Genomic DNA, 22646 nt, shown 5'->3' with positions numbered 1-22646 from the left:
CTGGCCATGCCACCTTTAGATTTATAACATCCCGGCCACCATCCTCCTACATGGGCCATAAACATGTCGGCCATGGCTAATAATTTTCTACACTAATCAAGGTAGTCTATTATATGGTACATTGTATGGCCAGTCTTGTCTGTAGGCTATGTAAAACCCATGCTGGCCATGCCACCTTTAAATTTATCGCATCCTGGCCGCCACTCTCCTACATGGGCCATAGACAAGTTGGCCATGGCTCATAATTTTCTACACTAAATAAGGTAGTCTATTCTATGGTACATTGTATGGCCAGCATCAATGTTACATGAACAGACTTCAGCTAGCAAGAGTAATTTAATCTAAGTAGGTACTATGTATGTACTGGTCAGCCTAAATACTACATGGTGCGGGGTCCAGATGGCCAGACAAGGGTAATATTTTTCAAGTCTACACTGGCCAGCCACAATACTACTTGCCACAAAGTGAAGTGCATACTGGCCAGCTGCATTGCTATGTGCCATATACTCTAGCTGGCCATAGTAACATTATTCCAGGTCACACTGGCCAGCCCCAATACTACATGCCACAGGCATACAATGGCCAGGTAATGTTATGCACACACCTACTGGCCAGTCTCAATACTAGATGCTACAGGTGTAAGTCGGCCAAGTAATATTGTGCACACATGTAATGGCCAGCCCAAATATTATGTGCCACATCTCTAAGCCGGCCACACTAACATTATGATGTAGCCGATGGACAACAGTAACATTGATGAAGTATATACTAGGCAGCATCAATACTAGTATGCTTTATGTTGGAAAAAAAAGTATCAAATCATGATTAGCAGCTTGTCCTTGAATTTTTCCTCAGCTTCTGCTGTGAAGGCTTTCCACACCAGCACCTGTTTATGGGCATATGGTTGATGACCAGGTTTGGTAGCTTGGTGCCATCGTAGTTGCCATTTTTCCTCTTGGTATTTGAACCAACTGACTGTCCACCCCATTTCGTGTTGAACCAGACTTAACTCCTCCTCCCACCTGTTCCATCTTGCCTTTGCCTTCAACCAGTTCACTCTGTAGACTAAATATATTCATTTAGCTGCATTCAAGTACATGGATAAAATATGACTCACATTCATCCATCCAAGTGTCTGTTTGATCCTGCTTTCCGTTGTTAACCCTCCAAAACCATGCAAGTTTGTCTGACCCCTGGCCGAATCGATTCTCTTCTGTCACCTCCTTGTCAATACTAAGCTGTTCAGCTAGTATTTCTTGATAAACAGTTTCTAGAGATTCTCGATCCATGCCAAGTCTCTCCATAGCTGATCTTGCCCTTTGATAACTTCGGACATACTTGTCGATTTTGATACGACAACGTTGAGCTTCTTGTTTGGATCTTGTCCCAGTCCACACAGAATCAGCGCTTCGAAAGTGTTGACGGTAGATGACAGCCTTATCACCAAGAGCCAACCGAATTTTTTCAAGGCAATCATTGGCTTGACCCCGTCTCAGCTCCAATTCCTCTGCTTGAAGGGCTAATAAATGAGCCGAAGTGACTTGATCATGAAGCACTGATGATGGCATCCAGAGACCCATATCTTCTGCTGAAATTTCATCATCCACCAATTCGGAATCATCTTCAAGGTCAGCAACATGAGCCTCCCAGTCATGCTCTTCATCTTCTGCCCAGCAAAACCTAGCATCATCTTTGTGCACTGTACCTGCTTCCAGCTCTATTCCCTCTGTCATAGCATCAGCAGTTTCATGGAATGCAGTTATACGAGCTGATATTTTCTGTCGTTTCTCTTCAAGAGTAGCCTTCTGGGTAGCAGTGGCATCAGATGGGAGTCGACGAAACTCTGATCGTAACCCATCCCTAAAATGAATGTGGTCATGCTTTCATGATTGAATCACTTATGACGTACTGGGCATCCTCAAGATTGATGCCTTGGATGATCCAAGATACTGTTCCTAATCTTCCTGTTTCGGCATTCTCTGCTTCAGTTAATCTTAGTCGAATCTCAGCCATTGTAGGGGCTTCAGAATTACAATGAAAAATATTGGTTAGCCATTATTTGCACTGGACAGTAGTAGTGATGAATTACCTTGATCAATCTTGAGCTGATAAATGTCAAGATATTCGCCTCGTTCCTCCATAGCCTTCATTTCATCATTTTCCCATATGGCAATTTTTTCATCGTCCAATGAGCGTGTTAGCTCATCAAAAGGAGGCTTTGTATCGCTAATTCCCTTGATGGCTCGTTTATGCTTTTTCAAGAGAGTCTTGACTGTTCTAACATGATTAATCACTTCTGTAATTAGAAACAAAATATTTACCAAGTCCAACTAGTTTCTTCCAATTGGAGTCCCGCATGTGATCATCCAAAATTTCCTGCCGGTGGTATTGACTCATTGAACGAGCAGTTGGTGATATCTTATTGAAAGATGCCCAGAGAGTTTCTAGAATTTCTCCATCTACTTGACCTGCCCCTTGAAGAAAATTGAGACTAAATCTTGCAAAACATGGAAGTTTATGGGCGCTGAGATGGAATTTACCAACAGCTGCCAAAACTCGACTATGTTCAGGTAGGGATAATCCTGTGCAGTTGGCTACACGTTCTGCAAAATGAATGCACCACTGACAGCCTACATCATAGATGATAAGGGAGGTATCAATGCCATGAGAATGATGATTGATAGCATTGCATATTGAGTAGTCGACATTCATGTGGCTACCGTCCCATATGAGCTTGTTGAAAGTCTTGAATCTTATAATCAAAACATACCGTTCACCCTTCTGGAAGTCCACCACTGCATGAGGAACAAAACATCCATGACGTGCACAAGCAGTGGCAGCTACACCAGTTGCTCGAAGATTGCTTCTATTTGTGTTGGCAGCATTGACTGCACGGTGATTACTGCAAGAGGATCTCTTTGATATATACCTAGTCAGAAAGACAGATGCGGCAAAACCAAAATAACATACATCCTTACTCTCCATAGCCGATGACAAATGAGCCTGGTACCCAGCCTCTGTCACCATATACCCTAGACCATCAGAGAGGGAGACATCAAGATGAGGTTGTCTCATATTCATATGTTGAGCGGTGAAGTTGCCATCCACAACATATCTCTGCATGATCAACCAGCTATTTAAATAGGAGTCAGTATGATTTTGATTAAGAATAGTAGATGGGCAGGCTGTAGGAGTAAGCCGGCCAGCCTGTCAATCTGATCAAGCATGACCGGCCAGATGGGATTTGCCACACGTAGGAGTGGTGCTGGCCAGCCTGTCAGTCTGATCAAACATGACCGGCCGGACGAAATTTGCCACACATAGAAGTCATGCTGGCCAGCCAGTCAAACCAATAAAGCATGACTGGCCAGAACATATATGCCACACATAGGAGTGGTGCTGGCCAGGATGAAGACAAATACAATAACCAACCGTGAAATAGATAAGTCACTTGCCTTGGATACTTATGCCGCCAATGAAGTGGCATATTAATTCCAGGCTGTGGACAGGCAGCACAAAATAAAGCCAGGTTACCAGGCCCAGGCTTGATCAAGGAACTATGTCCAAATCCAAAACGTTTTCGATTCATCAAATCTCTCCATTGACGAGACACCCTCATCAGTTCACGATACCGATCCTGAATCAAACAAGATGTATCAATGAAAATCCATGTAAGATAGATAAGTATGTCTTACTGGCACAGTATCTGGGAAAGCATTATTAGTTAGGCGTCGAAGCTTTTGGAAGAAGCTTGATGCAGATGTCTTGCATTCAAGGGCATCAATGAGAAAATTGTCGAGAGCATCAAAGGTGAAGGCAGTTCGAGGCCGGGATATACTGGCTGGAAATAATCCTGCTTTGAGCAACTGCAAGGATTGTTGCAGAGATCCAGGGCAATGACACCAGAGTATGTTGTGTGTAAATACTCCAGTGGAGTGAACGATGGTTAAGGAAGTGGTTGGTGGACTTGTTTCACTGGCAATATGAGATCCAGTGCCCTCGACCTGGTTGTCTATATGCACATCCAAATCCTCCCATTCCCAAGAGCCTTGAGAGGATGGACATGGACGACCCCCATGACCCAAATGCCATATATAACCCATCTGCATGAGGGATGTGTCACCGAAGCATTTTCCGTTCCATTCTTGCATCTTATGAAACGGTAATGATTTATGGGCTTCGAGAATACATGCATGGCACCATGCATGGTCACCACTGCAAGTCAAGCACCGGAATAAACCTTCCTGACTCTGACAACATTCGCAGAGCCCTTCGTTGGCCAAATCTTCTGACTCCAGGATAACATCCAGGAATAAATCACGGTAATTGAGATATTCGTGAATGAAGTCATTCTGAGTCTTGAATTAAACAGATTCAGTCACAGTGATTTGTTTTATTTGACTAGATGAACCTGCCTTAGTTTGTCGTCTTGGATTTTCTGTATCTGTGTATAACATGAAATCTCCATAAACCTCTCTCTCAACATCTCCTGGAATGCTATCTGGTCCTTCATGATGGTGCTTAACTCTTTTGTGTGGGCTAGAGGTAGGTGACGGCCCAGTATCATATCGAGGATCAGCACAAGATTCCACCCATGTTGATTTCCTATTTTTCTTCATAATCTTTTTGTGGGTCACATACTGAACATCCAAGTCCTTCCCATGGGATAATTGACCTCGGTCTTTGAAGGAGAAAGTACTGGACTTGAGACGGGATTTTTTCTTCCCAGACATGATAGTATAACTTGCACTCCAGCCAGAGAATGTAAAACTTTGTCAACTAGCGCTAGCAGAGTTAAAAAACCCGAAATCCCAATTTGATCCGCCCTGATCTCCCTATATCTCCCTCCTGACACGTTTCCTAGGTCTATGATCTGTATCATGACTTCCCAATAGTTGTAAAAAGTCCATCTGAACTGGAAATGCTGGCTTAGACACCCCTACTCGATCATGAACCTTATCCTTCATAAAATGTGCAAGGACAAATCTTTCTCCAATTTGCCAGGGACCGACAGAGTGCTCCAAAACCTTCCCACATATTTAAGAAATAGTTCAATGAAGAAATAATAAGGTTCGTACCTTGCCCAAAATACTTACTAATGTTCCAGGGAAATAATCGAGTTCTGCTTCTAGATCTTCGATTCGAAATGTTGTGTTGTGCCCAATGCCAAAACTGGCTAGGAGGTCATAATGAGACGATGCCCCACCAGCATCACGGTGACCCAAAGTAACCCGGTTAACAATAAGCTCTAATCCCGAAAAAACAGAGGGCCATTGAGATGTTGGTGCAGTTTTTTTAGACTGCAAAGTGGCACTCGATACCTTCGAGGCTGCAGCTAAGCCTGCCTCAAACAGTTCAGGAGCAATGAAAGCTGTTATGGCATTAAAGAACAATTCTGTGCCAGAGATGACCTTTAGCCATTGTTGAACTGAGTTGGAGGAATAGGACGCCGATGTTACTAAGGGATCTTGAAGCCTCTAAATTACCGATCATGTGAGTCATTTGATGTCCATCAAACCCCCGAAATAATATTAAGTTACCTCCCGTCTTTGCATGAAATAAGCAGGTGAGACAGTGAGCCGTCCTGCTCCAAATGTCCCCCCTCCCTCTGGCACACGAAAGCCTTCTGAACGCCAAGAGGGTTTCTTGTCTGATTTACCAACTGGTATGGATTTCAGTAGATAACCTCGAAGATCCATGGTAGCAGTGTTCATCAAATCCTTAATTAATTAGACATCACCAAGGAAAATTTGAAATTAAGAAGCTCACCACTCGGCTACCAGATAAAATATTGGGGAGGTACCAGACCAATATCTTGCCATGATTATCAACAATCATAGCTGGTTCTGAAATTCTCCCTAGTACTGTCATTGGAAAATATTTTCTTAGTTTTTCCTTCTGCGTTGATGGGACGCCACTTGGCTGGCTATGGGAGGATTTCACCATGTCAAGGTAACGATCAACATCCCACGGGACATAGTCTATCTCATGGATGTCAACTTCTTCATTTAGTAGGGTTTTACAAACAAGGGCTTACGAGGATTAGTCATTGCATGTGCAATAGTTAGGGATGCACAATGTATTTCATATTCTGTCACTAGATCACAACCATGACCTGCTGGCTCTGCTGACAAACAAGCATTCAGTTGCAACCGAATCCTCATACTTTGTCTATTAGCTACTGCCATCATAATAGACTGATAAGTACACATACCGCGCCTTTTGCAGTAGATGATATTGGAGGACACCGCCTTTGAAGACAGGCACTGCAGAAGCTTCCTTCATTATTTGCTTGATCTCTGAACTCAGCAAGGCATGAAGGTTTCTTGACTCAGGCCCTAATGAGTCCATGACACAATTAACTTGGACTACAGTGGACGGTGAATTGGTTCAACCTGGTTCCTCGGCTCAAAAATTTCAAATTAAAATTTGATCCGAATTAGGTTTGATGAAGTTGACCCGAATTTCATCGGCTCAAAAATTTCAAATTAAAATTTGATCCGAATTAGGTTTGATGAAGTTGACCCGAATTTCATTTAGACAGTCATTAACCCACGAGTGGCTTCTTGAGTAAGGTAAGGAGAGACTGAATAATATGCAAAGACTGCAATGATAGAGTGCCTTCAAGGGTATATTTATTTTAGAGATATAAGGGAAAAGGAGCAACTTGTACTACAGTGGACGGCGAATTGGTTGAACCTGGTTCCTCGGCTCAAAAAATTCATATTAACATTTGATCTGAATTAGGTTTGATGAATTTGATCCAACTCGGAGTTGACCCGAATTTCATTTAGACTCAAATGAGTTGTAACACCATGAGTTCAATCACCAAGCTTCTTGAGTAAAGTAAGGAGAGACTGAATAATATGCAAAGACCGAAATGATAGAGTGCCTTCAAGGGTAGATATTTTCAGAGATATAAGGCAAAAGGAACTTCAAGGGGCCTGAGTATCACTGACAATTGCAAGTCCCCTTCAATCGATTGCATCCTACTTGATCGGTCTTCATTGAAATCTGACCTGAACTAGTCTCTGTAGAAATACATGATGACCGTAGGCCACGCCAGGTTATGTCGATGTCATCGGCTATGAATTAGAACCGTCGGGCGCATACTGCACGATTGTTATATGACGGAAGGACTGCATGACTGGCGAAACACGCATCTTCACTAAATGGGTAGTCCACGATGTGGAGGAACCTCTCATTGTCATCAGGGACTACAACCCCGCCTCCCCGGGATTCTTTACAGTGAAAAGGCACATGGTGGCCCATCTGGTGATGCAGGAGGTGCAGGGGACCACGTACTTAACCAAATATTGACGGAGATGGACAGTATGAATGCCAAGAAGAACGTCTTCATCATTGGCGCCTCAGTTGTTCATTAGAACAAACGAGGCAACTCACCTTGAGATCCTTGACTTCCTCAGAATCATTTTCGTCGTTGTTTGAGCAGCATGATTAATATCAGAGTTGAGGACCGATGCTTTTGGGACAAGTGCACTCTGGATGGTCAAATTAAGATCTGATGTCAAGAGAAATCCTAGAGTGATCGTGTCGAGTGTCCTGTCCTTCACCACATCCAACTCCTGGTTGATTACAATGGGATCAAGGAAATAATAGCACAAGGACGAAACCATTTTACCATTTGATTATGACCGCACAAAATTGTGAACAACCATCAGATATAGTCCCGAGCTTAGATTCCATGTCAAGAAAAATCCTTGAGTGATCAAGTCAAGTGTGCAAATTATCATTGTCAGCTTTGAATGTTTGAACCCTCATCTTTTCCTGCCTTGATCTCAACAATAGAAGCCCCCAGATTCAAGAGCAGGAACCACTCACAAGTGGTATGCACCGCAGATATAAACCCCCAGATTCAACAGCGGGAACCACTCACAAGTGGTATGCACCGCACATAGAAGCCCCCAGACTCAACAGCGGGAAACAGAGAGAGACACTAAAAAGAGAAGAGACACTAAAGGGAGATAACATCAGCATGCGGTAATTTGAATAAAAGACTTACCAGAGAGACATCAAAAGATACTAGAGAGAATGAGAGATTAGCAGGCAGTGAACAGAAAGAAACACGGACTTGAGAAAAAATCCTGGCACTGAATCTAACCGCGGGAGAGACATGAAACAAGACACTGGAGAGAGAGAAACATTAGCGCACAGTGAACCAAGTGAAGGACGCACCAGAGAACTAAAGAGAAGAAAACACCTAGAACTAAAGAGAGGAATTAGCGCATAGTGAACGCAATGAAAGACTTACCAGAATGAAGGACGCACTATAGCAAACACTAGAACTAAAGAGCGAAATTAGCGCGTGGTGAACCAAGTGAAAGACTTACCGTTGAGTGGGAGACGCTAAGTGGCTGTAGAGATAAACATTAGCAAACAGTACACAATGAAGAAAAAACTTACTGCGTATGAAAGTTGACATTATGGTAGATCCTTTGGATCCTTGCAGGCTGCAGCCCTGCAAGAACCCAAAGGGTACCATAGAATTAGCATGTATCATGATAGATTAATGAGAAAAGGAAAGGTGTGTAGCGTGAAGGTGTATGGAAAGAGTAAAGTCAACAGCGCGTTTGAACTTTGAACTTTGAACCACGTGTCTATTTGGTGTTGTTTGTTGTTTGGATGTGTTTGTGTCGCAAATTTGTGAACTTGCAAGTCCAGCACGTCTACCGCTTGTAGTCTCTATTAGTGCTATACCATTGTTCTTACTTCTATTGTTTCTGTGATTCTCTGCTTTCGCGTATACCCAGCAGCAGCAGCCATATCGATCCTAGCATCCACGACTGCGCCATGCCCCCACGGACCAAACAAACCTGCAAGAAGTCGACTGGTGGCGCAGCACCTCGTGTCACCCTCAACGTACCTTGTGCCGTTTCAACAGTTGCAAGGGTAGAAGTGGGGACTATGGAGATTGAGGAGGAGGAGAGAACAGATCATAATAATGTGCGTAATTAACTTTCTTTTACTTCAGCATTTCAACTAACTACAACTAACTACATCTACCTACAGTTCTGTCTTGTTTGTCGCGACGGATCAGTGGATGAGCACTATCTGTACATGTGTGACTCGTGTCCACGCACTATGTGCTCCCACTGCCTCCAGATCATGCCTCGTCACCAGGACATTATTTCTGGAGTTGGCGTCAAATTCTTCTGCATTTCCTGCCATGTCCAAGCGCAACAACATGGCCGCCGCCCCCAGAATGCTTACTTTGTGAGTCCTAACCTTTTTTTCTTCTTTTTTTCTTGTTATATTGATTCAATCATGTATATATCGACTACAGGGATTTTACCGTGACGGGAAGCCCGTTTTTGACACCTTCCTTCAGATCCGCGGGGCGCTTGAGTTGTCCCACCAAGCACAGGTTTCGGCCGAAACTGTGCTTTTCGTCCATCTCAACCTCATCGACAACGACACGACGGGCGGGCCTTTCAAACTCGCGCACGATTTTCTCATGCCTTACTTTCCTAATGGCGGAATCAGTTTTCGTGAGGTCACCTTTGACGTCGGCTCAGATTCGAAGATCGTCAAGTTTCATTCTATGGTCGACAAACTCGTCCTCGAACTCTTGGCTTTCCCTGGCGGTTGGAAACGCATTATCTTTGGGGTCTCCGACCATACCGACAATACCTTGGGCGACCCTTATGTAGGCTACGAGGGCAAGAAGAAAAGTTATATTGCTACTCCAGTCAATACTGTGAGTTTATTCTTTTATTTTCGCACATGTACTGACAGTCTGAAACAGTTTCTGGACATCATGCTTGGGCCGTTCAAGGACCTCATCAACGTTGCCGACGAATCGTACCTATGGCTGTTTTGTTGCGGCGCTATTGTCAACAACTCCGAGAGCTTTGCAAACTTGAAGACCTCAGTACTCGGGTAAGCTATTCTTGATCCGTCTTGTGTCTGACTTAATGTGATTATACTAGAAATCAACTTTCCGCTACTGTAGCCTTCAATGCAGTACGTTTCCAGCCAAGCTTCGCCACACATCTCCTTCTCGCATTCATCGAGCGTGTCATCATCGAGCGATTCTCTATCAGCCACGCATTCCCTCTTATGCTGACTCACTCTCTCAACTTGGGTCGGCACTCCGACATTTTATTGTTGGTGAAGAATTCCGACTCATTGAACGTCATCAAGTTCGCATGGACCCATACTGTGTTCCGCCCTTGGGGGCAGTACCTTCCTGTTCAATGCCCCAAGTGTGGGTGGGTTGACTCATGGACTTCGGTAAACCATAACAAGGTTTATTTTTTTGAATGTAAGAATCAGACTTGCACCCAGTCCTTCGAGTTTCATCAACCGGAGAATTTGACAAGAGTTCTTCCACATGGTAAATCAGCTCAGTCCTCTTGGATCCAACTTGCCCTGTAGGCCTTGCCCTTCATGTCTTATATCTACATGTCTCTTGTCATATGTCTACAGTACTGAATCTATTTTGATGTGCTCTCAAATCATGAAGTTTGAAACATGAATCAATCATGATCACATGACTTAAACACGATCACATGATCCACGCGACATGTTTGTTGATCAGAATCTTTTGACTGAGATCACCGGCCAGCCGCACTCTTACCATTCAGACATCCTAGTACTGTTAATCCACAGCATTACTTTTTTAAACAATACCTTCCAGTCATATAACTATGTCTTCAGACTGGACCAGTAGCTTCAGAGCTATCCTTGTTGGTTATAAATCCAAGTTCTTGGCTGCCAAAGATTCAAAGTCGGAGCGGTCTCGCGTGATCAAGAAAATTCGAAAGGCCATAGTTGCATTTTTACTGATTTTAGGATATTTGACAGGTCTATTAATACACTACTTGCAGGCAATCAAAAAATACTATGGACGAAAATTTGACGAAGAAGAATCTGATGAGGAAGGAGCTGCAAAGGCAAGGGAGATTAGTGCCCGTCCAAAGGAAGCTGCTTTCTATAAGAAAAGGCTGACCGACTGGGACGTGGCTCAGAGATTGTTTAGGCAAGAAATGGATGACTTCAACAAGGCAGAGCAGGCGAGAAAAGGTGTGAAGGATCCCATCAAGTTTCGTACTCGTCATGCGCGAGAATGGTTCAACCAAATGTCATTGACACAGAAGAAAGAAGTCAATTATGCACGAGAGAAGTGGAACACAGAGGGGGCACCGGAAGAAAGCCAGGTTATGTGAGCTCAGTGAAATTTATTTTGGTAGGGTTTCAGGTCTGACATCAGCTGGCAGGTATCGTAAGAATAATCTCAAGAAAGTCCTTGAAGATTTTTCTGAACAACTTCGTCGGACTATGGGTTGCCACACCGTCATGCTTGTCAGTCACAAGAAACCAGCAAATCAGACCTTGAACATCACCTTGTGAGTATTAGGTCATTTATATATCTTAAAACCACTAAACTATAATCCTCTAGACACGAATCTCAGCCTCAGAATGTCAAAAAAAGTTTCTCAGTAAGCTCAGACGGTATCAAAGAGTGGACTTCAAATGGGTTCGAGTTCTTTGCAGAGTGGGCGAAGGGCGAATTTTGTATGGTCACTATCACTTCATTTTATACACATTAATTGACTATAAATCAATAGACCCAACAGCTGATACAGACGACAAGGAAGAGGAGGAACATGGACTACCTGAACTCATTTTCGACGATGAAGGCTATGCGCAACTTCCTGCTTGTGATGGTATCCGGCTTAAGGATCAACAAGAACTCGTAAGAATGATTTTTCATGCTGCATACAGTAGGTGTCTTCGTCATGAATTTACTATATGCTTGCTGATTGGGTTTGCTTCTGTAGAAGTTTTCACTGGCAGTAGTAAGCCTGTGCCCTGGCGTACCATCACTCCTTGTCCATCACAGTATTTGGCGGCTAGTTCTGTTCCAGATGATCTTCTCATCTGTGACCCCTCTCACATGAGAGCGAAGGATATCAGTGTCATCTGGAAGTATTGGGAGAGTCGGAGCCGGGCAAACAAGAGGCTTGTCTCTTTTATCAAGGCAAGACCATCTGATATGAGACTCAACGGCAGTAAAAGGGACAAAGCGAGTTCTGGGAAGGTGAAACCTGATCTTGAAGTTACACCTGAAGAAGAACAGGACTGGGCTGTAGCATCGCCAGCTGAGGTTCCACTTCACTGTCGTTTTGAATTTTTAGATGCTCTCAGCACTGATAGCTCTTACCTGGAGCTCGTAGATGCAGTCAAGGATCTTGCTAAGATGACGAAAAAAAATTGTAAGTGTATCATTAATCTTGGGAATGTATTGATCATAACTCATTCACTAGCGGAAACCACAAGAGGAGCTTGAGTTACCTCCATGGGTTGATTGGAGTTATGGAGAGTCTTACCTTCCTGAGTATCTGCACGGCTCACAGGACATGGTGATGGCCAGCTTGGAGCTATTGACAAAGGCCTCAATTCGGTCTTCGAACTCAGCTGCCCTAGTGGTCTTGGGCCTGGGTTTGATTTTGAGAGACTGCAAACGAGTCATTGAGTATGAAGAAGACGAGGCCCTACCTGGTACCCCCCCTCTACTTGGCTGGTTCAATCATGGACCTCCAATGTATGATCAAGGTGGACAGCGCAATCAAGGACACTGCAACCATTGTTGTAGGCCTCATTGAGTTGGCGATGAAGGCTAAATCCACTGACTTTGAACCCAATGCTCCTTTTGATGTCAATGACCAGGAGGAGATGGGGGGAGTTGATGGTGAGGATGAGGACGAGGACGAGGATGAGGAAGAGGACGAGGACGAGGAAGAGGAAGAGGACGAGGAAGAGGAAGAGGAAGAGGAAGAGGAAGAGGAAGAGGAAGAGGAAGAGGAAGAGGAAGAGGAAGAGGAAGAGGAAGAGGAAGAGGAAGAGGAAGAGGAAGAGGAAGAGGAAGAGGAAGAGGAAGAGGAAGAGGAAGAGGAAGAGGAAGAGGAAGAGGAAGAGGAAGAGGAAGAGGAAGAGGAAGAGGAAGAGGAAGAGGAAGAGGAAGAGGAAGAGGAAGATGAGCAGGAGGAGGTGACAGGAGATCCAGATCTGGAGATGCAGGAGGTGGAGAAGGACGACGAGCAGGAACAGGAGGCAGGCAAATCCAAAGGGAAGAAAAGGGTGAGAAACCAGACTTCCTCAGTGAAGATTAAGAAGGCCAGGATTGAAGATGAACCAGTTCGTCGGTCTACCAGATCTAGGCAACCCTCTAGGAAGAATATTCTGTAGTCAAATATTTGTGTATTGTCTTCAGAGCTGTTAAATTCATAATACACTGGTCTTTATCCTCTTAGGTATCATACTTTGTCTTAAGACAGGAATGGCAACATGATAGGTGGCCTGGCCAGCACCTTGGCTATGTATTAGCCATGGCCGACTTGCCTATTGCCCACATAGAAGGCTGGCAGCCAATGTGTGATAAATTTAAAGGTGGCATGGCCAGCATGGGTTTTACCTAGCCTACAGACAAGACTGGCCATACAATGTACCATAGAAAAGACTACCTTATTGAGTGTAGAAAATTCTTAGACCTGGCCAACATGACTTTGCACCAGCTAGAAGGCTGGCGGCCAATGTGTGATAAATTTAAATGTGGCATGGCCAGCATGGGCTTTACCTAGCCTACAGACAAGACTGGCCATACAATGTACCATAGAAAAGACTACCTTATTTGGTGTAGAAAATTATGAGCCATGGCCAACTTGTCTATGGCCCATGTAGGAGAGTGGCGGCCAGGATGCGATAAATTTAAAGGTGGCATGGCCAGCATGGTGTTTACACAGCCTACAAACAAGACTGGCCATACAATGTACCATAGTAGACTACCTTATTGAGTGTAGAAAATTATTAGCCATGGCCAACTTGTCTATGGCCCACGTAGGAGGATGGTGGCCGGGATGTTATAAATCTAAAGGTGGCATGGCCAGCATGGGCTTTACATAGCCTACAGACAAGACTGGCCATACAATGTACCATAGAAAAGACTACCTTATTGAGTGTAGAAAATTATTAGACCTGGCCAACTTGTCACTGAAGTCTGTTCATGTAACATTGATGCTGGCCATACAATGTACCATAGAATAGACTACCTTATTTAGTGTAGAAAATTATGAGCCATGGCCAACTTGTCTATGGCCCATGTAGGAGAGTGGCGGCCAGGATGCGATAAATTTAAAGGTGGCATGGCCAGCATGGTGTTTACACAGCCTACAAACAAGACTGGCCATACAATGTACCATAGTAGACTACCTTATTTGGTGTAGAAAATTATGAGCCATGGCCGACTTGTCTATGGCCCACATAGAAGGATGGTGGCCGGGATGTTATAAATCTAAAGGTGGCATGGCCAGCATGGGTTTTACATAGCCTACAGACAAGACTGGCCATACAATGTACCATATAATAGACTACCTTGATTAGTGTAGAAAATTATTAGCCATGGCCGACATGTTTATGGCCCATGTAGGAGGATGGTGGCCGGGATGTTATAAATCTAAAGGTGGCATGGCCAGCATGGGTTTTACATAGCCTACAGACAAGACTGGCCATACAATGTACCATATAATAGACTACCTTGATTAGTGTGGAAAATTATTAGCCATGGCCGACTTGTCTATGGCCCACATAGAAGGATGGTGGCCGGGATGTTATAAATCTAAAGGTGGCATGGCCAGCATGGGTTTTACATAGCCTACAGACAAGACTGGCCATACAATGTACCATATCATAGACTACCTTCATTAGTGTAGAAAATTATTAGCCATGGCCGACTTGTCTATGGCCCACATAGAGGGATGGTGGCCAGGGGGTTATAGATCTAAAGGTGGCATGGGCAAACTGGCCAGGTAAGTCTATTATATAGTACACTGAATGGCCTGTCTGGTCTGTAGCCTATGTAAAGCCCATGCTGGCCATGCCACCTTTAGATTTATAACATCCTGGCCACCATCCTCCTACATGGGCCATAAACATGTCGGCCACGGCTAATAATTCTCTACACAGAATGGCCAGCCAGGCTCTTAGGCCACATAGCCATGGCCCAATAATTTTTTGATACACCAAACACTGGCCTTTATTGCTCCACATGGCCTATAGACAAGCTGGCCAGATCAGTTAATTCATAGTACAAAGAATGGCCAGTCTGATTGGTAGGCTATGTAGACACCCTAAGTTATTTGTAGTGGCATATATTGGTAGGCAGCATATATGACCAGACCTTGAGCCCTGGCCATTACCCTTCTATGTCACCTCAGGACATACAGGCCGAGCATTATCTATAGTCATAGGTAGATATATAGATTAGCAAATCAACATATTACATATGCAAGTAGGATATTGACTGAATGGCCACCCTAATATCACCCTCTGTAAATGTTAGGCTGGCCTGATCCAATACTACACAATAAGCTCATCCTGTACTAATATACTATACAATGTGGCCATCACAGGTTCTGCATGTCATACAGTGAATTGCAATATGCTTATCAATGCTATTACTGGAATTCCTAGACAGACTGGCCAGCAGTGATCCTATGTCCACCGGCCGGTGACTGGCTGGCATGGATTCTACAGCCTTTTTGCATGTCCGGAGCCAGGGTTCTACGTTGGAAATGACTGAAGGGTCTGTCCGTACTGGAAAAGCAAGGAGTACCAAACGCTGAATGTCGAGGAGCAGAGAGCATGTTACTAGATATTGATATTGTAGGCAGTCAGCGTGGTTGAGGTTGAGCAATTGAATGGGTCTCCGCTATAGGCTGGCCTAGCTAGTACTCTGATGTGGATTAAATTCGAGAAGCTTGGCAACAGTAAGTTCGTTATGCAGCCTACTACGTATTTCAGGCCAATAAAGTGACTCGACAGGTCTCGACACCAGATTCACCCACTCCCTTCCGTCCTATACATATTTCAGGCCAATAAAGTAACTCGACAGGTCTCGACACCAGATTCACCCACTCCCTTCCGTCCTAGCCTAGCTGCCAACCTCCCTGCCCTAGTATCCCTACGATTCCCATTCTGGCCCAGAGACAAATGTCACTAAGTTCTACCCTATCTCGCAACCCACCGTTCCCTTGATGCTCGGGCAATGTCTAACACGTCAGTCGATAGTCAGATAGAAATGTCAGCGCGACAAACATCTAGTCCCATGAATCGCCCCGTCGGTCTCTCCGTCAATATCATCATGGCAAATAAACAAACGGCGGACTGGTCATAATGCTGACCAATGGCAGCAGCGGATATATGTATATGATAGTCCATATCTTTCAATAACGGTGAGTCCCAATCCTTCGTACGCAAGCATCTATGACCAACCATGTGTCCATTTCCACCCTAGCTCATCGCTGGAGTGAGCATACGTCAAAGTTGGAACAAAGTATTAATTCCGTAAAGAATGACAGGGTCTAGTTGATGGTAATTGATGGGGATGGAACGGAACATACCGGTTGCCGAGTTCTCCTGCGCAGCGCCATAGTATAGAAATGAATTTGAACGTCCCTCGTGCGGATTAGATCAGTGATCTGATCTACATGAAGGGCCATCATACCAGCAATGAATCTCAATTCTCGTGGCTAGACCTCCCACCAAAAAAAAGTCTGCTATCTAGGGCAGTCTACATACTGTAGAACAAACGTGTGACACTTGCATGTTAAGCACTGACATTGAGGCAATGATGTACGCAATCTTCACCTCTGTCCTTGATCTCGGGTGTAACATCAGAAGGACATTAACCACCGCGGTAGATGATTCTCCTTAACAGCCATCTGTCGAAGCCATCACGCCAGTGAGATATCTCGTCCACGCAAGTCCGTCGGCGTTAGTGTGCACATAAATGCAAGCTCGAAAGACATGATGCAAAATCAAATCATACGTGAACGAGTTGTATTCGAAAGATACACAAAACCTGTAATAAGTAGCAGCGTATCAGGAACTTGAAAAAACACTGATCGAGGGCAAGGATCGGTGGACCCGAACAGGAAGCGAAGATAGTGTTGTAAGGTGCCGGGAATCATAGCTTGCCGGAGATTCCCGGCACCACACTTCCAGCCGAGCGCTGCTGCCGTTTTCCTCTCATTCGTTTTTTCGACCTACTACCGACATCGAATTCGGTATACATCACATTCACTCGTTATATCATCATTTCGTTGTTTCATTACCTCTAAAACTATGCATGAACATCTCGGTCTCGTCCTAGGCGGTTCGTCAAATATGCCTCCTACTCCTCCCGCCACCCAGAACGCTGCTTCTTCGGGAGCAAGCCAGCCAGCGGGTCCACCAGCTGCGAGATCGCATCCCCCCGCAGCAGCAAGCTCTTCAGCTGCAGGGCCTTCTACCAACAACAGCACTCGAGGTCACCAGAGCTCGGTTCAGCAACCTCAGCCACAAGTACCTCAGCAACAATCGCAACAACAGCAGGCTATTCATCATCCTGCGCAGCAGCAAGCTGTGCAAGGGCAACCGCCAGCGGCACCGCAGAACCAGCAACCCCCAGCTGCTGCCCCTGCAGACGAAATTGCTGCACTAAGGGCAAGGATCGCTGAGCTTGAATGAGGTGTTACTCAAGGCAACCAACTACCGGCCAGAGCCACAATCCCTCGTCAAGACTTAATAGCTGATCCCGCGGAGGTTGAGCGAGTTCGTGCGAACCTGGCTAGCATGAAAGAAGAATCCAAGAAGGTGACTCTGCCTGAGCTTCGCCCCGGGCACAAAGTGAGCGCCCTAAGTTTGCGTGAGTCTACGATACCTTTTCGCGCGATATCGACCACCGTCACCGTGCCCCGTTCCCTACCGAACCTGTTAATCATGGCACCCACTATGGTGGGTGCTTATGGCACCGTGTTTCCGCACCGTTCCGTTACTCGGGTGCCACCGTCTATCCGTTTACCGTCTCTCGCACATATAATTCGTTTTTTCTGACTTGCCGTATTTCAGCCATTCCTCCCAAGGTGGAGGAGGCATTCAAGTCTTATCGTTATGTGCCTTACACGGCCCTCACCCACGCTGCGCGCTCAAAAGCATACCTTCGTGGGGAGGAGTCGTCCTTTGTTTTCACTCAGGATGGACTCACTGCCAAGGGTCTCGACCGATCGAACGAAATATCAATATCTACGGTGGATTGGATTGCTGCATCGAAAGCAGCCGAGGAAAGAACTTTGCATTATTGGGGAGCGGACAGGGAATCAGCCCTAGTGTCCCACCATTTAGTTGTCCTCGATATCGGGCGAACGTACGGGTGGTCTGTCGCAATGCATTATGATGTGCAGCAACGCGAGTTAGCGCATGCGAATCACGAGCACAACTTGGCGGGCCTTGATATAGCAGCTCTTACCCTAGCCAACAATAAAGTTGCTTCTGCCTTACTGCCCGCTGTACAATCCGCACCCTCAAACAAACGTTCAGCTCCGAGTGACTTTGTGACGTCTCCCCGCAAGAAATCCCACACAGTCAATTTGAGCCATTGCTTTCGGTGTGGGGCACCTGGTCACTTGCCCGCAGACTGCACTGCCGACACCACAGTTGCAGGAAAACCGGTTGCCTCCCTTGCCACTGGCGCGCGGAGCAAACACGCTCTCGCAGCAGGTAACGGAAAGCATTTCTGTTTCAATTGGGCGAGCAGCTCAAACTGCACCTTCGGTAGTGGATGCAAGAATGTTCACTCTTGCAGCGTGTGCGGAGACTCCTCCCACGGAGCCGGTGGCTGTAAAGCCCGTGCTTGATCCTCGCATTGTGGTTACTCCCCTCGACGCTACGTGAGTCGAGGAACTCCTTCGTAAATATGGTATATTCAATGACTGGCAGCACATAGTAAACGGTATCCGCAATGGTTTTAATGTCGGCATAGCCGAACCACCTTCTGAAACTTATTTATTTCGAAAACCATACCTCTTCCTTACTCAATCCCTCAATAATCGACTCGTACATTCTCTCCGAACAAGAAGCTGGCAGATACTCTATCGGCTTCTGTCCTTCAGACCTAGAGCTTTTAATTGGCCCTTTTCATTCATCTCCGCTGGGTCTGGTCCCAAAACCGGGCTCAAACAAATTTCGCATCGTGCAAGACCTTTCCTATCCTCGCAATCTCTCTGATATTTATTCCGTCAACGCTGGAATCGATGCAGACGACTTTCCAACAGTCTGGGGCACCTTCGACGAGACAGCTGCTCTCATTCTATCCCTACCCCCCGGCTGCGTTGCTGCAACTTTCGATGTTTCATCTGCATACCGCATTATACCTGTTTCACCCGCACAGCAAAATTCCCTTTGCGTATATTGGAAAGGCATTGTATATGTCGACCGTGCCCTCATGTTTGGCCTCACGTCCAGCGCAGGCGTCTTTGGATCGGTCGCAGACATGCTCGTTGCAATCTATGGCAAGGCAGGTTTCGAATTGATCCGCAAGTGGGTAGACGATTTTCTTGTCATCAGGCTACCCCATCAATCGTGGTCCGAGGCCGAGTTCATGGCTGTGACAAGTGTTTGTGGCGTGCCATGGAGCCTCGAGAAACTGCGTCGTTTCACGGCAATTCAAAGATACATTGGTTTCGACTGGGATCTCGAGGGCAAGATGGTTTCGCTTCCAGTCGAGAAACTCCACAAGATACAACAGTTAATTGCCAGCTGGCAGCTGGCCGGTGCATCATTCACGGCGAAGGAGGCCGCTGGCCTGCACAGCAAATTAGTGCATGTCGCGTGCATTTTCCCCCTAGTCCGGCCTTTTCTTCGTTCTGTAGCAGTGTTCGCAGCGGGTTACCGCTCAGCCCGAGCACACCTTCGACCATCAGCAGCTGTAGCTGCAGATCTCCCCTGGATTCAGCTCCTACTGTCGCACCTTCCGAACCGCATCCCATTAGCTGCACCCTCCCCACTAGACGTCGGATGGTGGGGCGACGCAAGCACATCGTTTGGGATTGGTGTTGTCGTTCAGGGCCACTGGGCTATTTGGCGCTGGGCACCAGGTTTCAAAGTCGGGCCTTCGCGTGCCTTCAATATCGGTTGGGCAGAGGCTGTGGCCATCGAGCTAGGGTTTCGAGTTGCCCTTCATTTGGGTATTTACATTTTCCGCACCTCTCTGGTATGACTCTCCTAATCGTTGTCCAAGGCATAATTTCCGCAGCTACCCCATCAAATCGGTGCTACGTCGTACGCTCGGACAATATGGGTGTGGTGACCGTAACCAACAAAGGACGTTCGCGCAGTTCAGAGACAAATGCTGTCCTGAAGCACCTCTACCGTATGCAGGCAGAGTGTTGTGTGCGTCTGCAGGCCATTTATGTCCCCTCCCGTGGCAACATTGCAGACGCTCCGTCTCGCGGAGATATTCCAGCCTTCAAGGCCGGATTTCCTGGAGCTTCGAGCCCAGTCTCTATTCCATTGCCACCCCACCTCGCTGGCAAACTAATCCCGTGGTCATCATGACACTGCAGATATCCCCTCCAAGTAACCACCTTTCTAATATACCCCTGGGTCCATCCGCGACACTGGAGCTTGAACCGTCCTCCCTCCGCCCACCTTGTAAGGCATCCGAGCGAATTTTCCTCTGGCGAGGAGTGAACTATCCTCCAGCGTCAACGATAACCAACCCAGTAATATCCCATATTGCCAGCATGGCTAATCGAGCGTCCCTCAGGGACACAGGTTCCTATGGGGCCGGTCTTCGAAAATTTCATCTATTTTGCGACATATTCTCGATTTCTGAATCAGACCGGCTCCCGGCCTCATTCGAACTTCTTCACTCCTTCGCGTTGTGGGCTGTCACGGACCCTAGTCCTGGCGACTCCATTTTATCTATATCCAGCAACACCCCATTCGAGCCAATATCAGTTAGCGTGGCACAAAAGTATCTGTCAGCAGTGCGTGCTTGGCACATAGCCCAAGGCTGGCAACCCCCGCTTTCGGATGCACACCACAGCCGCATCAACTGGTCTTTGCGAGGCCTCGAGAACCTGCAGAGCAGCCGTCGTAAACCCCTCCGACCACCCATCACACTACCAATGCTAACAGCACTCAAAGCTACCCTCACCCTTTCAGACCCGTTCGACGCCTGTGTGTGGGCAATGGCATCATGTGCTTTCTTCGGCATGATGCGTTTTGGTGAAGTGTCAGTAACCTCACGTGCAGCCTTCTCTCCTTCGAAACACCTTTCGAGAGCAGATGCCTTCTTCAGCACGGACTTGCGAGGAAGCCCGTACGCACGTCTGGACCTCCCCTCTGCAAAAACAGCTCGAGCTGGGGAAACTCAGTCAGTATTTCTCAACGAGCAAGGGGACTTGTGTCCTCTTGCTGCCCTTCGCAACCTCGCCAATGTGGTGCCAGCACTGGGTGTGGACCCCCTGTTTTCATGGCGTGATTCCAAAGGCGATATTCGCCCCATGGTGAAGGCCCGAGCCATGGAGCGAATAAATTCAATCTTAATAGAATGGGGTTGGGGGACTTCATTTGGCCATTCGTTTCGCATTGGAGGTGCTTCATTCTACTTAGCAAAAAAAGTCGACCCCGAAATAGTGCGAATAGCGGGGCGTTGGAAATCTCTCGCTTACGAGACCTACATTCGTGCGTTCGAGCAAATATCGTCGCAGCACCTCGCCAACGCATCGTCTCGATAGGGTCGCCTCCACTCGTTGTTGGGCTGAGCAGCTAGAGCCGCGGGCGTTCCAGCGTGCTGGGTGAGCGGCTCCACCTTGCTTGCGTCCCAACCCGAGCTAACGCTCGGACCAGCCCAACATCTTAGATCGCGTCACCGACTTTATAGAGCTAGACAAAGCTGGATTGTAAGGTGCTGGGAATCATAGCTTGCCGGAGATTCCCGGCACCACACTTCCAGCCGAGCGCTGCTGCCGTTTTCCTCTCATTCGTTTTTTCGACCTACTACCGACATCGAATTCGGTATACATCACATTCACTCGTTATATCATCGTTTCGTTGCACCCACCCATCCCTCCCTCAAGTGTTATCGCAGAGTTTATAGTTCATTGTCAGCATAGAATAACTCATGTTTAATCTGGCTAAGGCCATCCCTTAGCTTTAGTAGCCAACATTGCTTAAGAGTTTGTGCGCGATCGAATTCGTAAGCAGGTTCCCGCCCTCCCAGCGGCTCCACCTTGCTTGCGTCCCAACCCGAGCTAACGCTCGGACCAGCCCAACATCTTAGATCGCGTCACCGACTTTATAGAGCTAGACGAAGCTGGAGCGGACATACCTTCAAGCCTCGACCCTGCAATTTTCTTCAACCGATTGGCAGCCTGTTACTAGTATCAACATTGAACGCAGCTGGCGCCCGCTCCACTCTTCAGCCCCCAGCTACCCCAAGAGAGGGCTACTAAGTGAGGAAGAAGAGCTTCGGGCGCCTCAAGAACAGAAGCTTGAGAGTGGAGTTGGCATGATTGCCGTTTGACATCAGTGCTACAAAATGAGACAAGAAGTGGCTCTGTTGGGAGTCGCACTGATGTTGATTGTTGGGTGCTATTGAAGAGGCCAGGCGGCTCCGAATCATCGGTCTCAATCAGACTTCGAGCGATGAGCGCCCGCGAACCCCCGGCAAGCAAGGATATGCAATACTAACCTTGCTTGTAAGGTTTTTTGCAAAAATCGTGTTGCTCCTTGTTGATTAAAGTGCATCAGTACCGCGCGCCTGGAGAACATCGAACGTAAGGGTTGGGGAACGATGACGT

At 46.5% G+C, this 22646-nt stretch overlaps 6 protein-coding genes across 6 annotated transcripts; 4 read left to right on the top strand and 2 right to left on the bottom strand.

Moving 5' to 3' along the window:
• Nucleotides 1-814: 814 nt before the first annotated feature.
• On the bottom strand, nucleotides 815-4733 carry DEU56DRAFT_762242 (uncharacterized protein; the record flags this gene model as incomplete). Its single annotated transcript, XM_041350658.1, has 12 exons — nucleotides 815-1065; nucleotides 1118-1860; nucleotides 1910-2021; nucleotides 2090-2272; nucleotides 2322-2474; nucleotides 2541-2630; nucleotides 2771-2795; nucleotides 2971-3133; nucleotides 3465-3637; nucleotides 3696-4358; nucleotides 4412-4444; nucleotides 4473-4733. The coding sequence occupies 12 exons, from the start codon at nucleotides 4731-4733 to the stop codon at nucleotides 815-817; spliced, it is 2850 nt and encodes a 949-aa protein (XP_041200932.1).
• Nucleotides 4734-4835: 102 nt separating this feature from the next.
• Nucleotides 4836-6351, bottom strand: DEU56DRAFT_762241 (uncharacterized protein; the record flags this gene model as incomplete). The annotated part of the gene is made up of 5 exons (XM_041350657.1): nucleotides 4836-5027; nucleotides 5097-5477; nucleotides 5541-5720; nucleotides 5770-5926; nucleotides 6215-6351. The coding sequence occupies 5 exons, from the start codon at nucleotides 6349-6351 to the stop codon at nucleotides 4836-4838; spliced, it is 1047 nt and encodes a 348-aa protein (XP_041200931.1).
• A 2460-nt stretch (nucleotides 6352-8811) lies between these two features.
• Nucleotides 8812-12313, top strand: DEU56DRAFT_920087 (uncharacterized protein; the record flags this gene model as incomplete). Its single annotated transcript, XM_041358387.1, has 12 exons — nucleotides 8812-8964; nucleotides 9031-9234; nucleotides 9305-9718; nucleotides 9767-9900; nucleotides 9951-10228; nucleotides 10681-10793; nucleotides 10851-11185; nucleotides 11241-11369; nucleotides 11423-11538; nucleotides 11592-11747; nucleotides 11805-12239; nucleotides 12291-12313. The coding sequence occupies 12 exons, from the start codon at nucleotides 8812-8814 to the stop codon at nucleotides 12311-12313; spliced, it is 2490 nt and encodes an 829-aa protein (XP_041200930.1).
• Nucleotides 12314-12555: 242 nt separating this feature from the next.
• DEU56DRAFT_920086 (uncharacterized protein) lies at nucleotides 12556-13212 on the top strand (the record flags this gene model as incomplete). The annotated part of the gene is made up of 1 exon (XM_041358386.1): nucleotides 12556-13212. The coding sequence occupies one exon, from the start codon at nucleotides 12556-12558 to the stop codon at nucleotides 13210-13212; it is 657 nt and encodes a 218-aa protein (XP_041200929.1).
• Nucleotides 13213-20115: 6903 nt separating this feature from the next.
• Nucleotides 20116-20292, top strand: DEU56DRAFT_713443 (uncharacterized protein; the record flags this gene model as incomplete). The annotated part of the gene is made up of 1 exon (XM_041347546.1): nucleotides 20116-20292. A coding segment is annotated over one exon (177 nt), but the record flags the coding sequence as incomplete, so codon positions are not given.
• A 98-nt stretch (nucleotides 20293-20390) lies between these two features.
• On the top strand, nucleotides 20391-21581 carry DEU56DRAFT_749697 (uncharacterized protein; the record flags this gene model as incomplete). The annotated part of the gene is made up of 2 exons (XM_041349458.1): nucleotides 20391-20742; nucleotides 20800-21581. 2 exons carry the CDS (start codon nucleotides 20391-20393, stop codon nucleotides 21579-21581), a joined length of 1134 nt encoding a protein of 377 aa, XP_041200927.1.
• Between the last annotated feature and the right edge of the window lie 1065 nt (nucleotides 21582-22646).

The sequence above is a fragment of the Suillus clintonianus genome (assembly GCF_016758775.1).
Source record: "Suillus clintonianus strain FC179 chromosome Unknown DEU56scaffold_198, whole genome shotgun sequence".
Classification (NCBI taxonomy): domain Eukaryota; kingdom Fungi; phylum Basidiomycota; class Agaricomycetes; order Boletales; family Suillaceae; genus Suillus; species Suillus clintonianus.
This window is presented reverse-complemented; position numbering and strand designations above follow the sequence as displayed.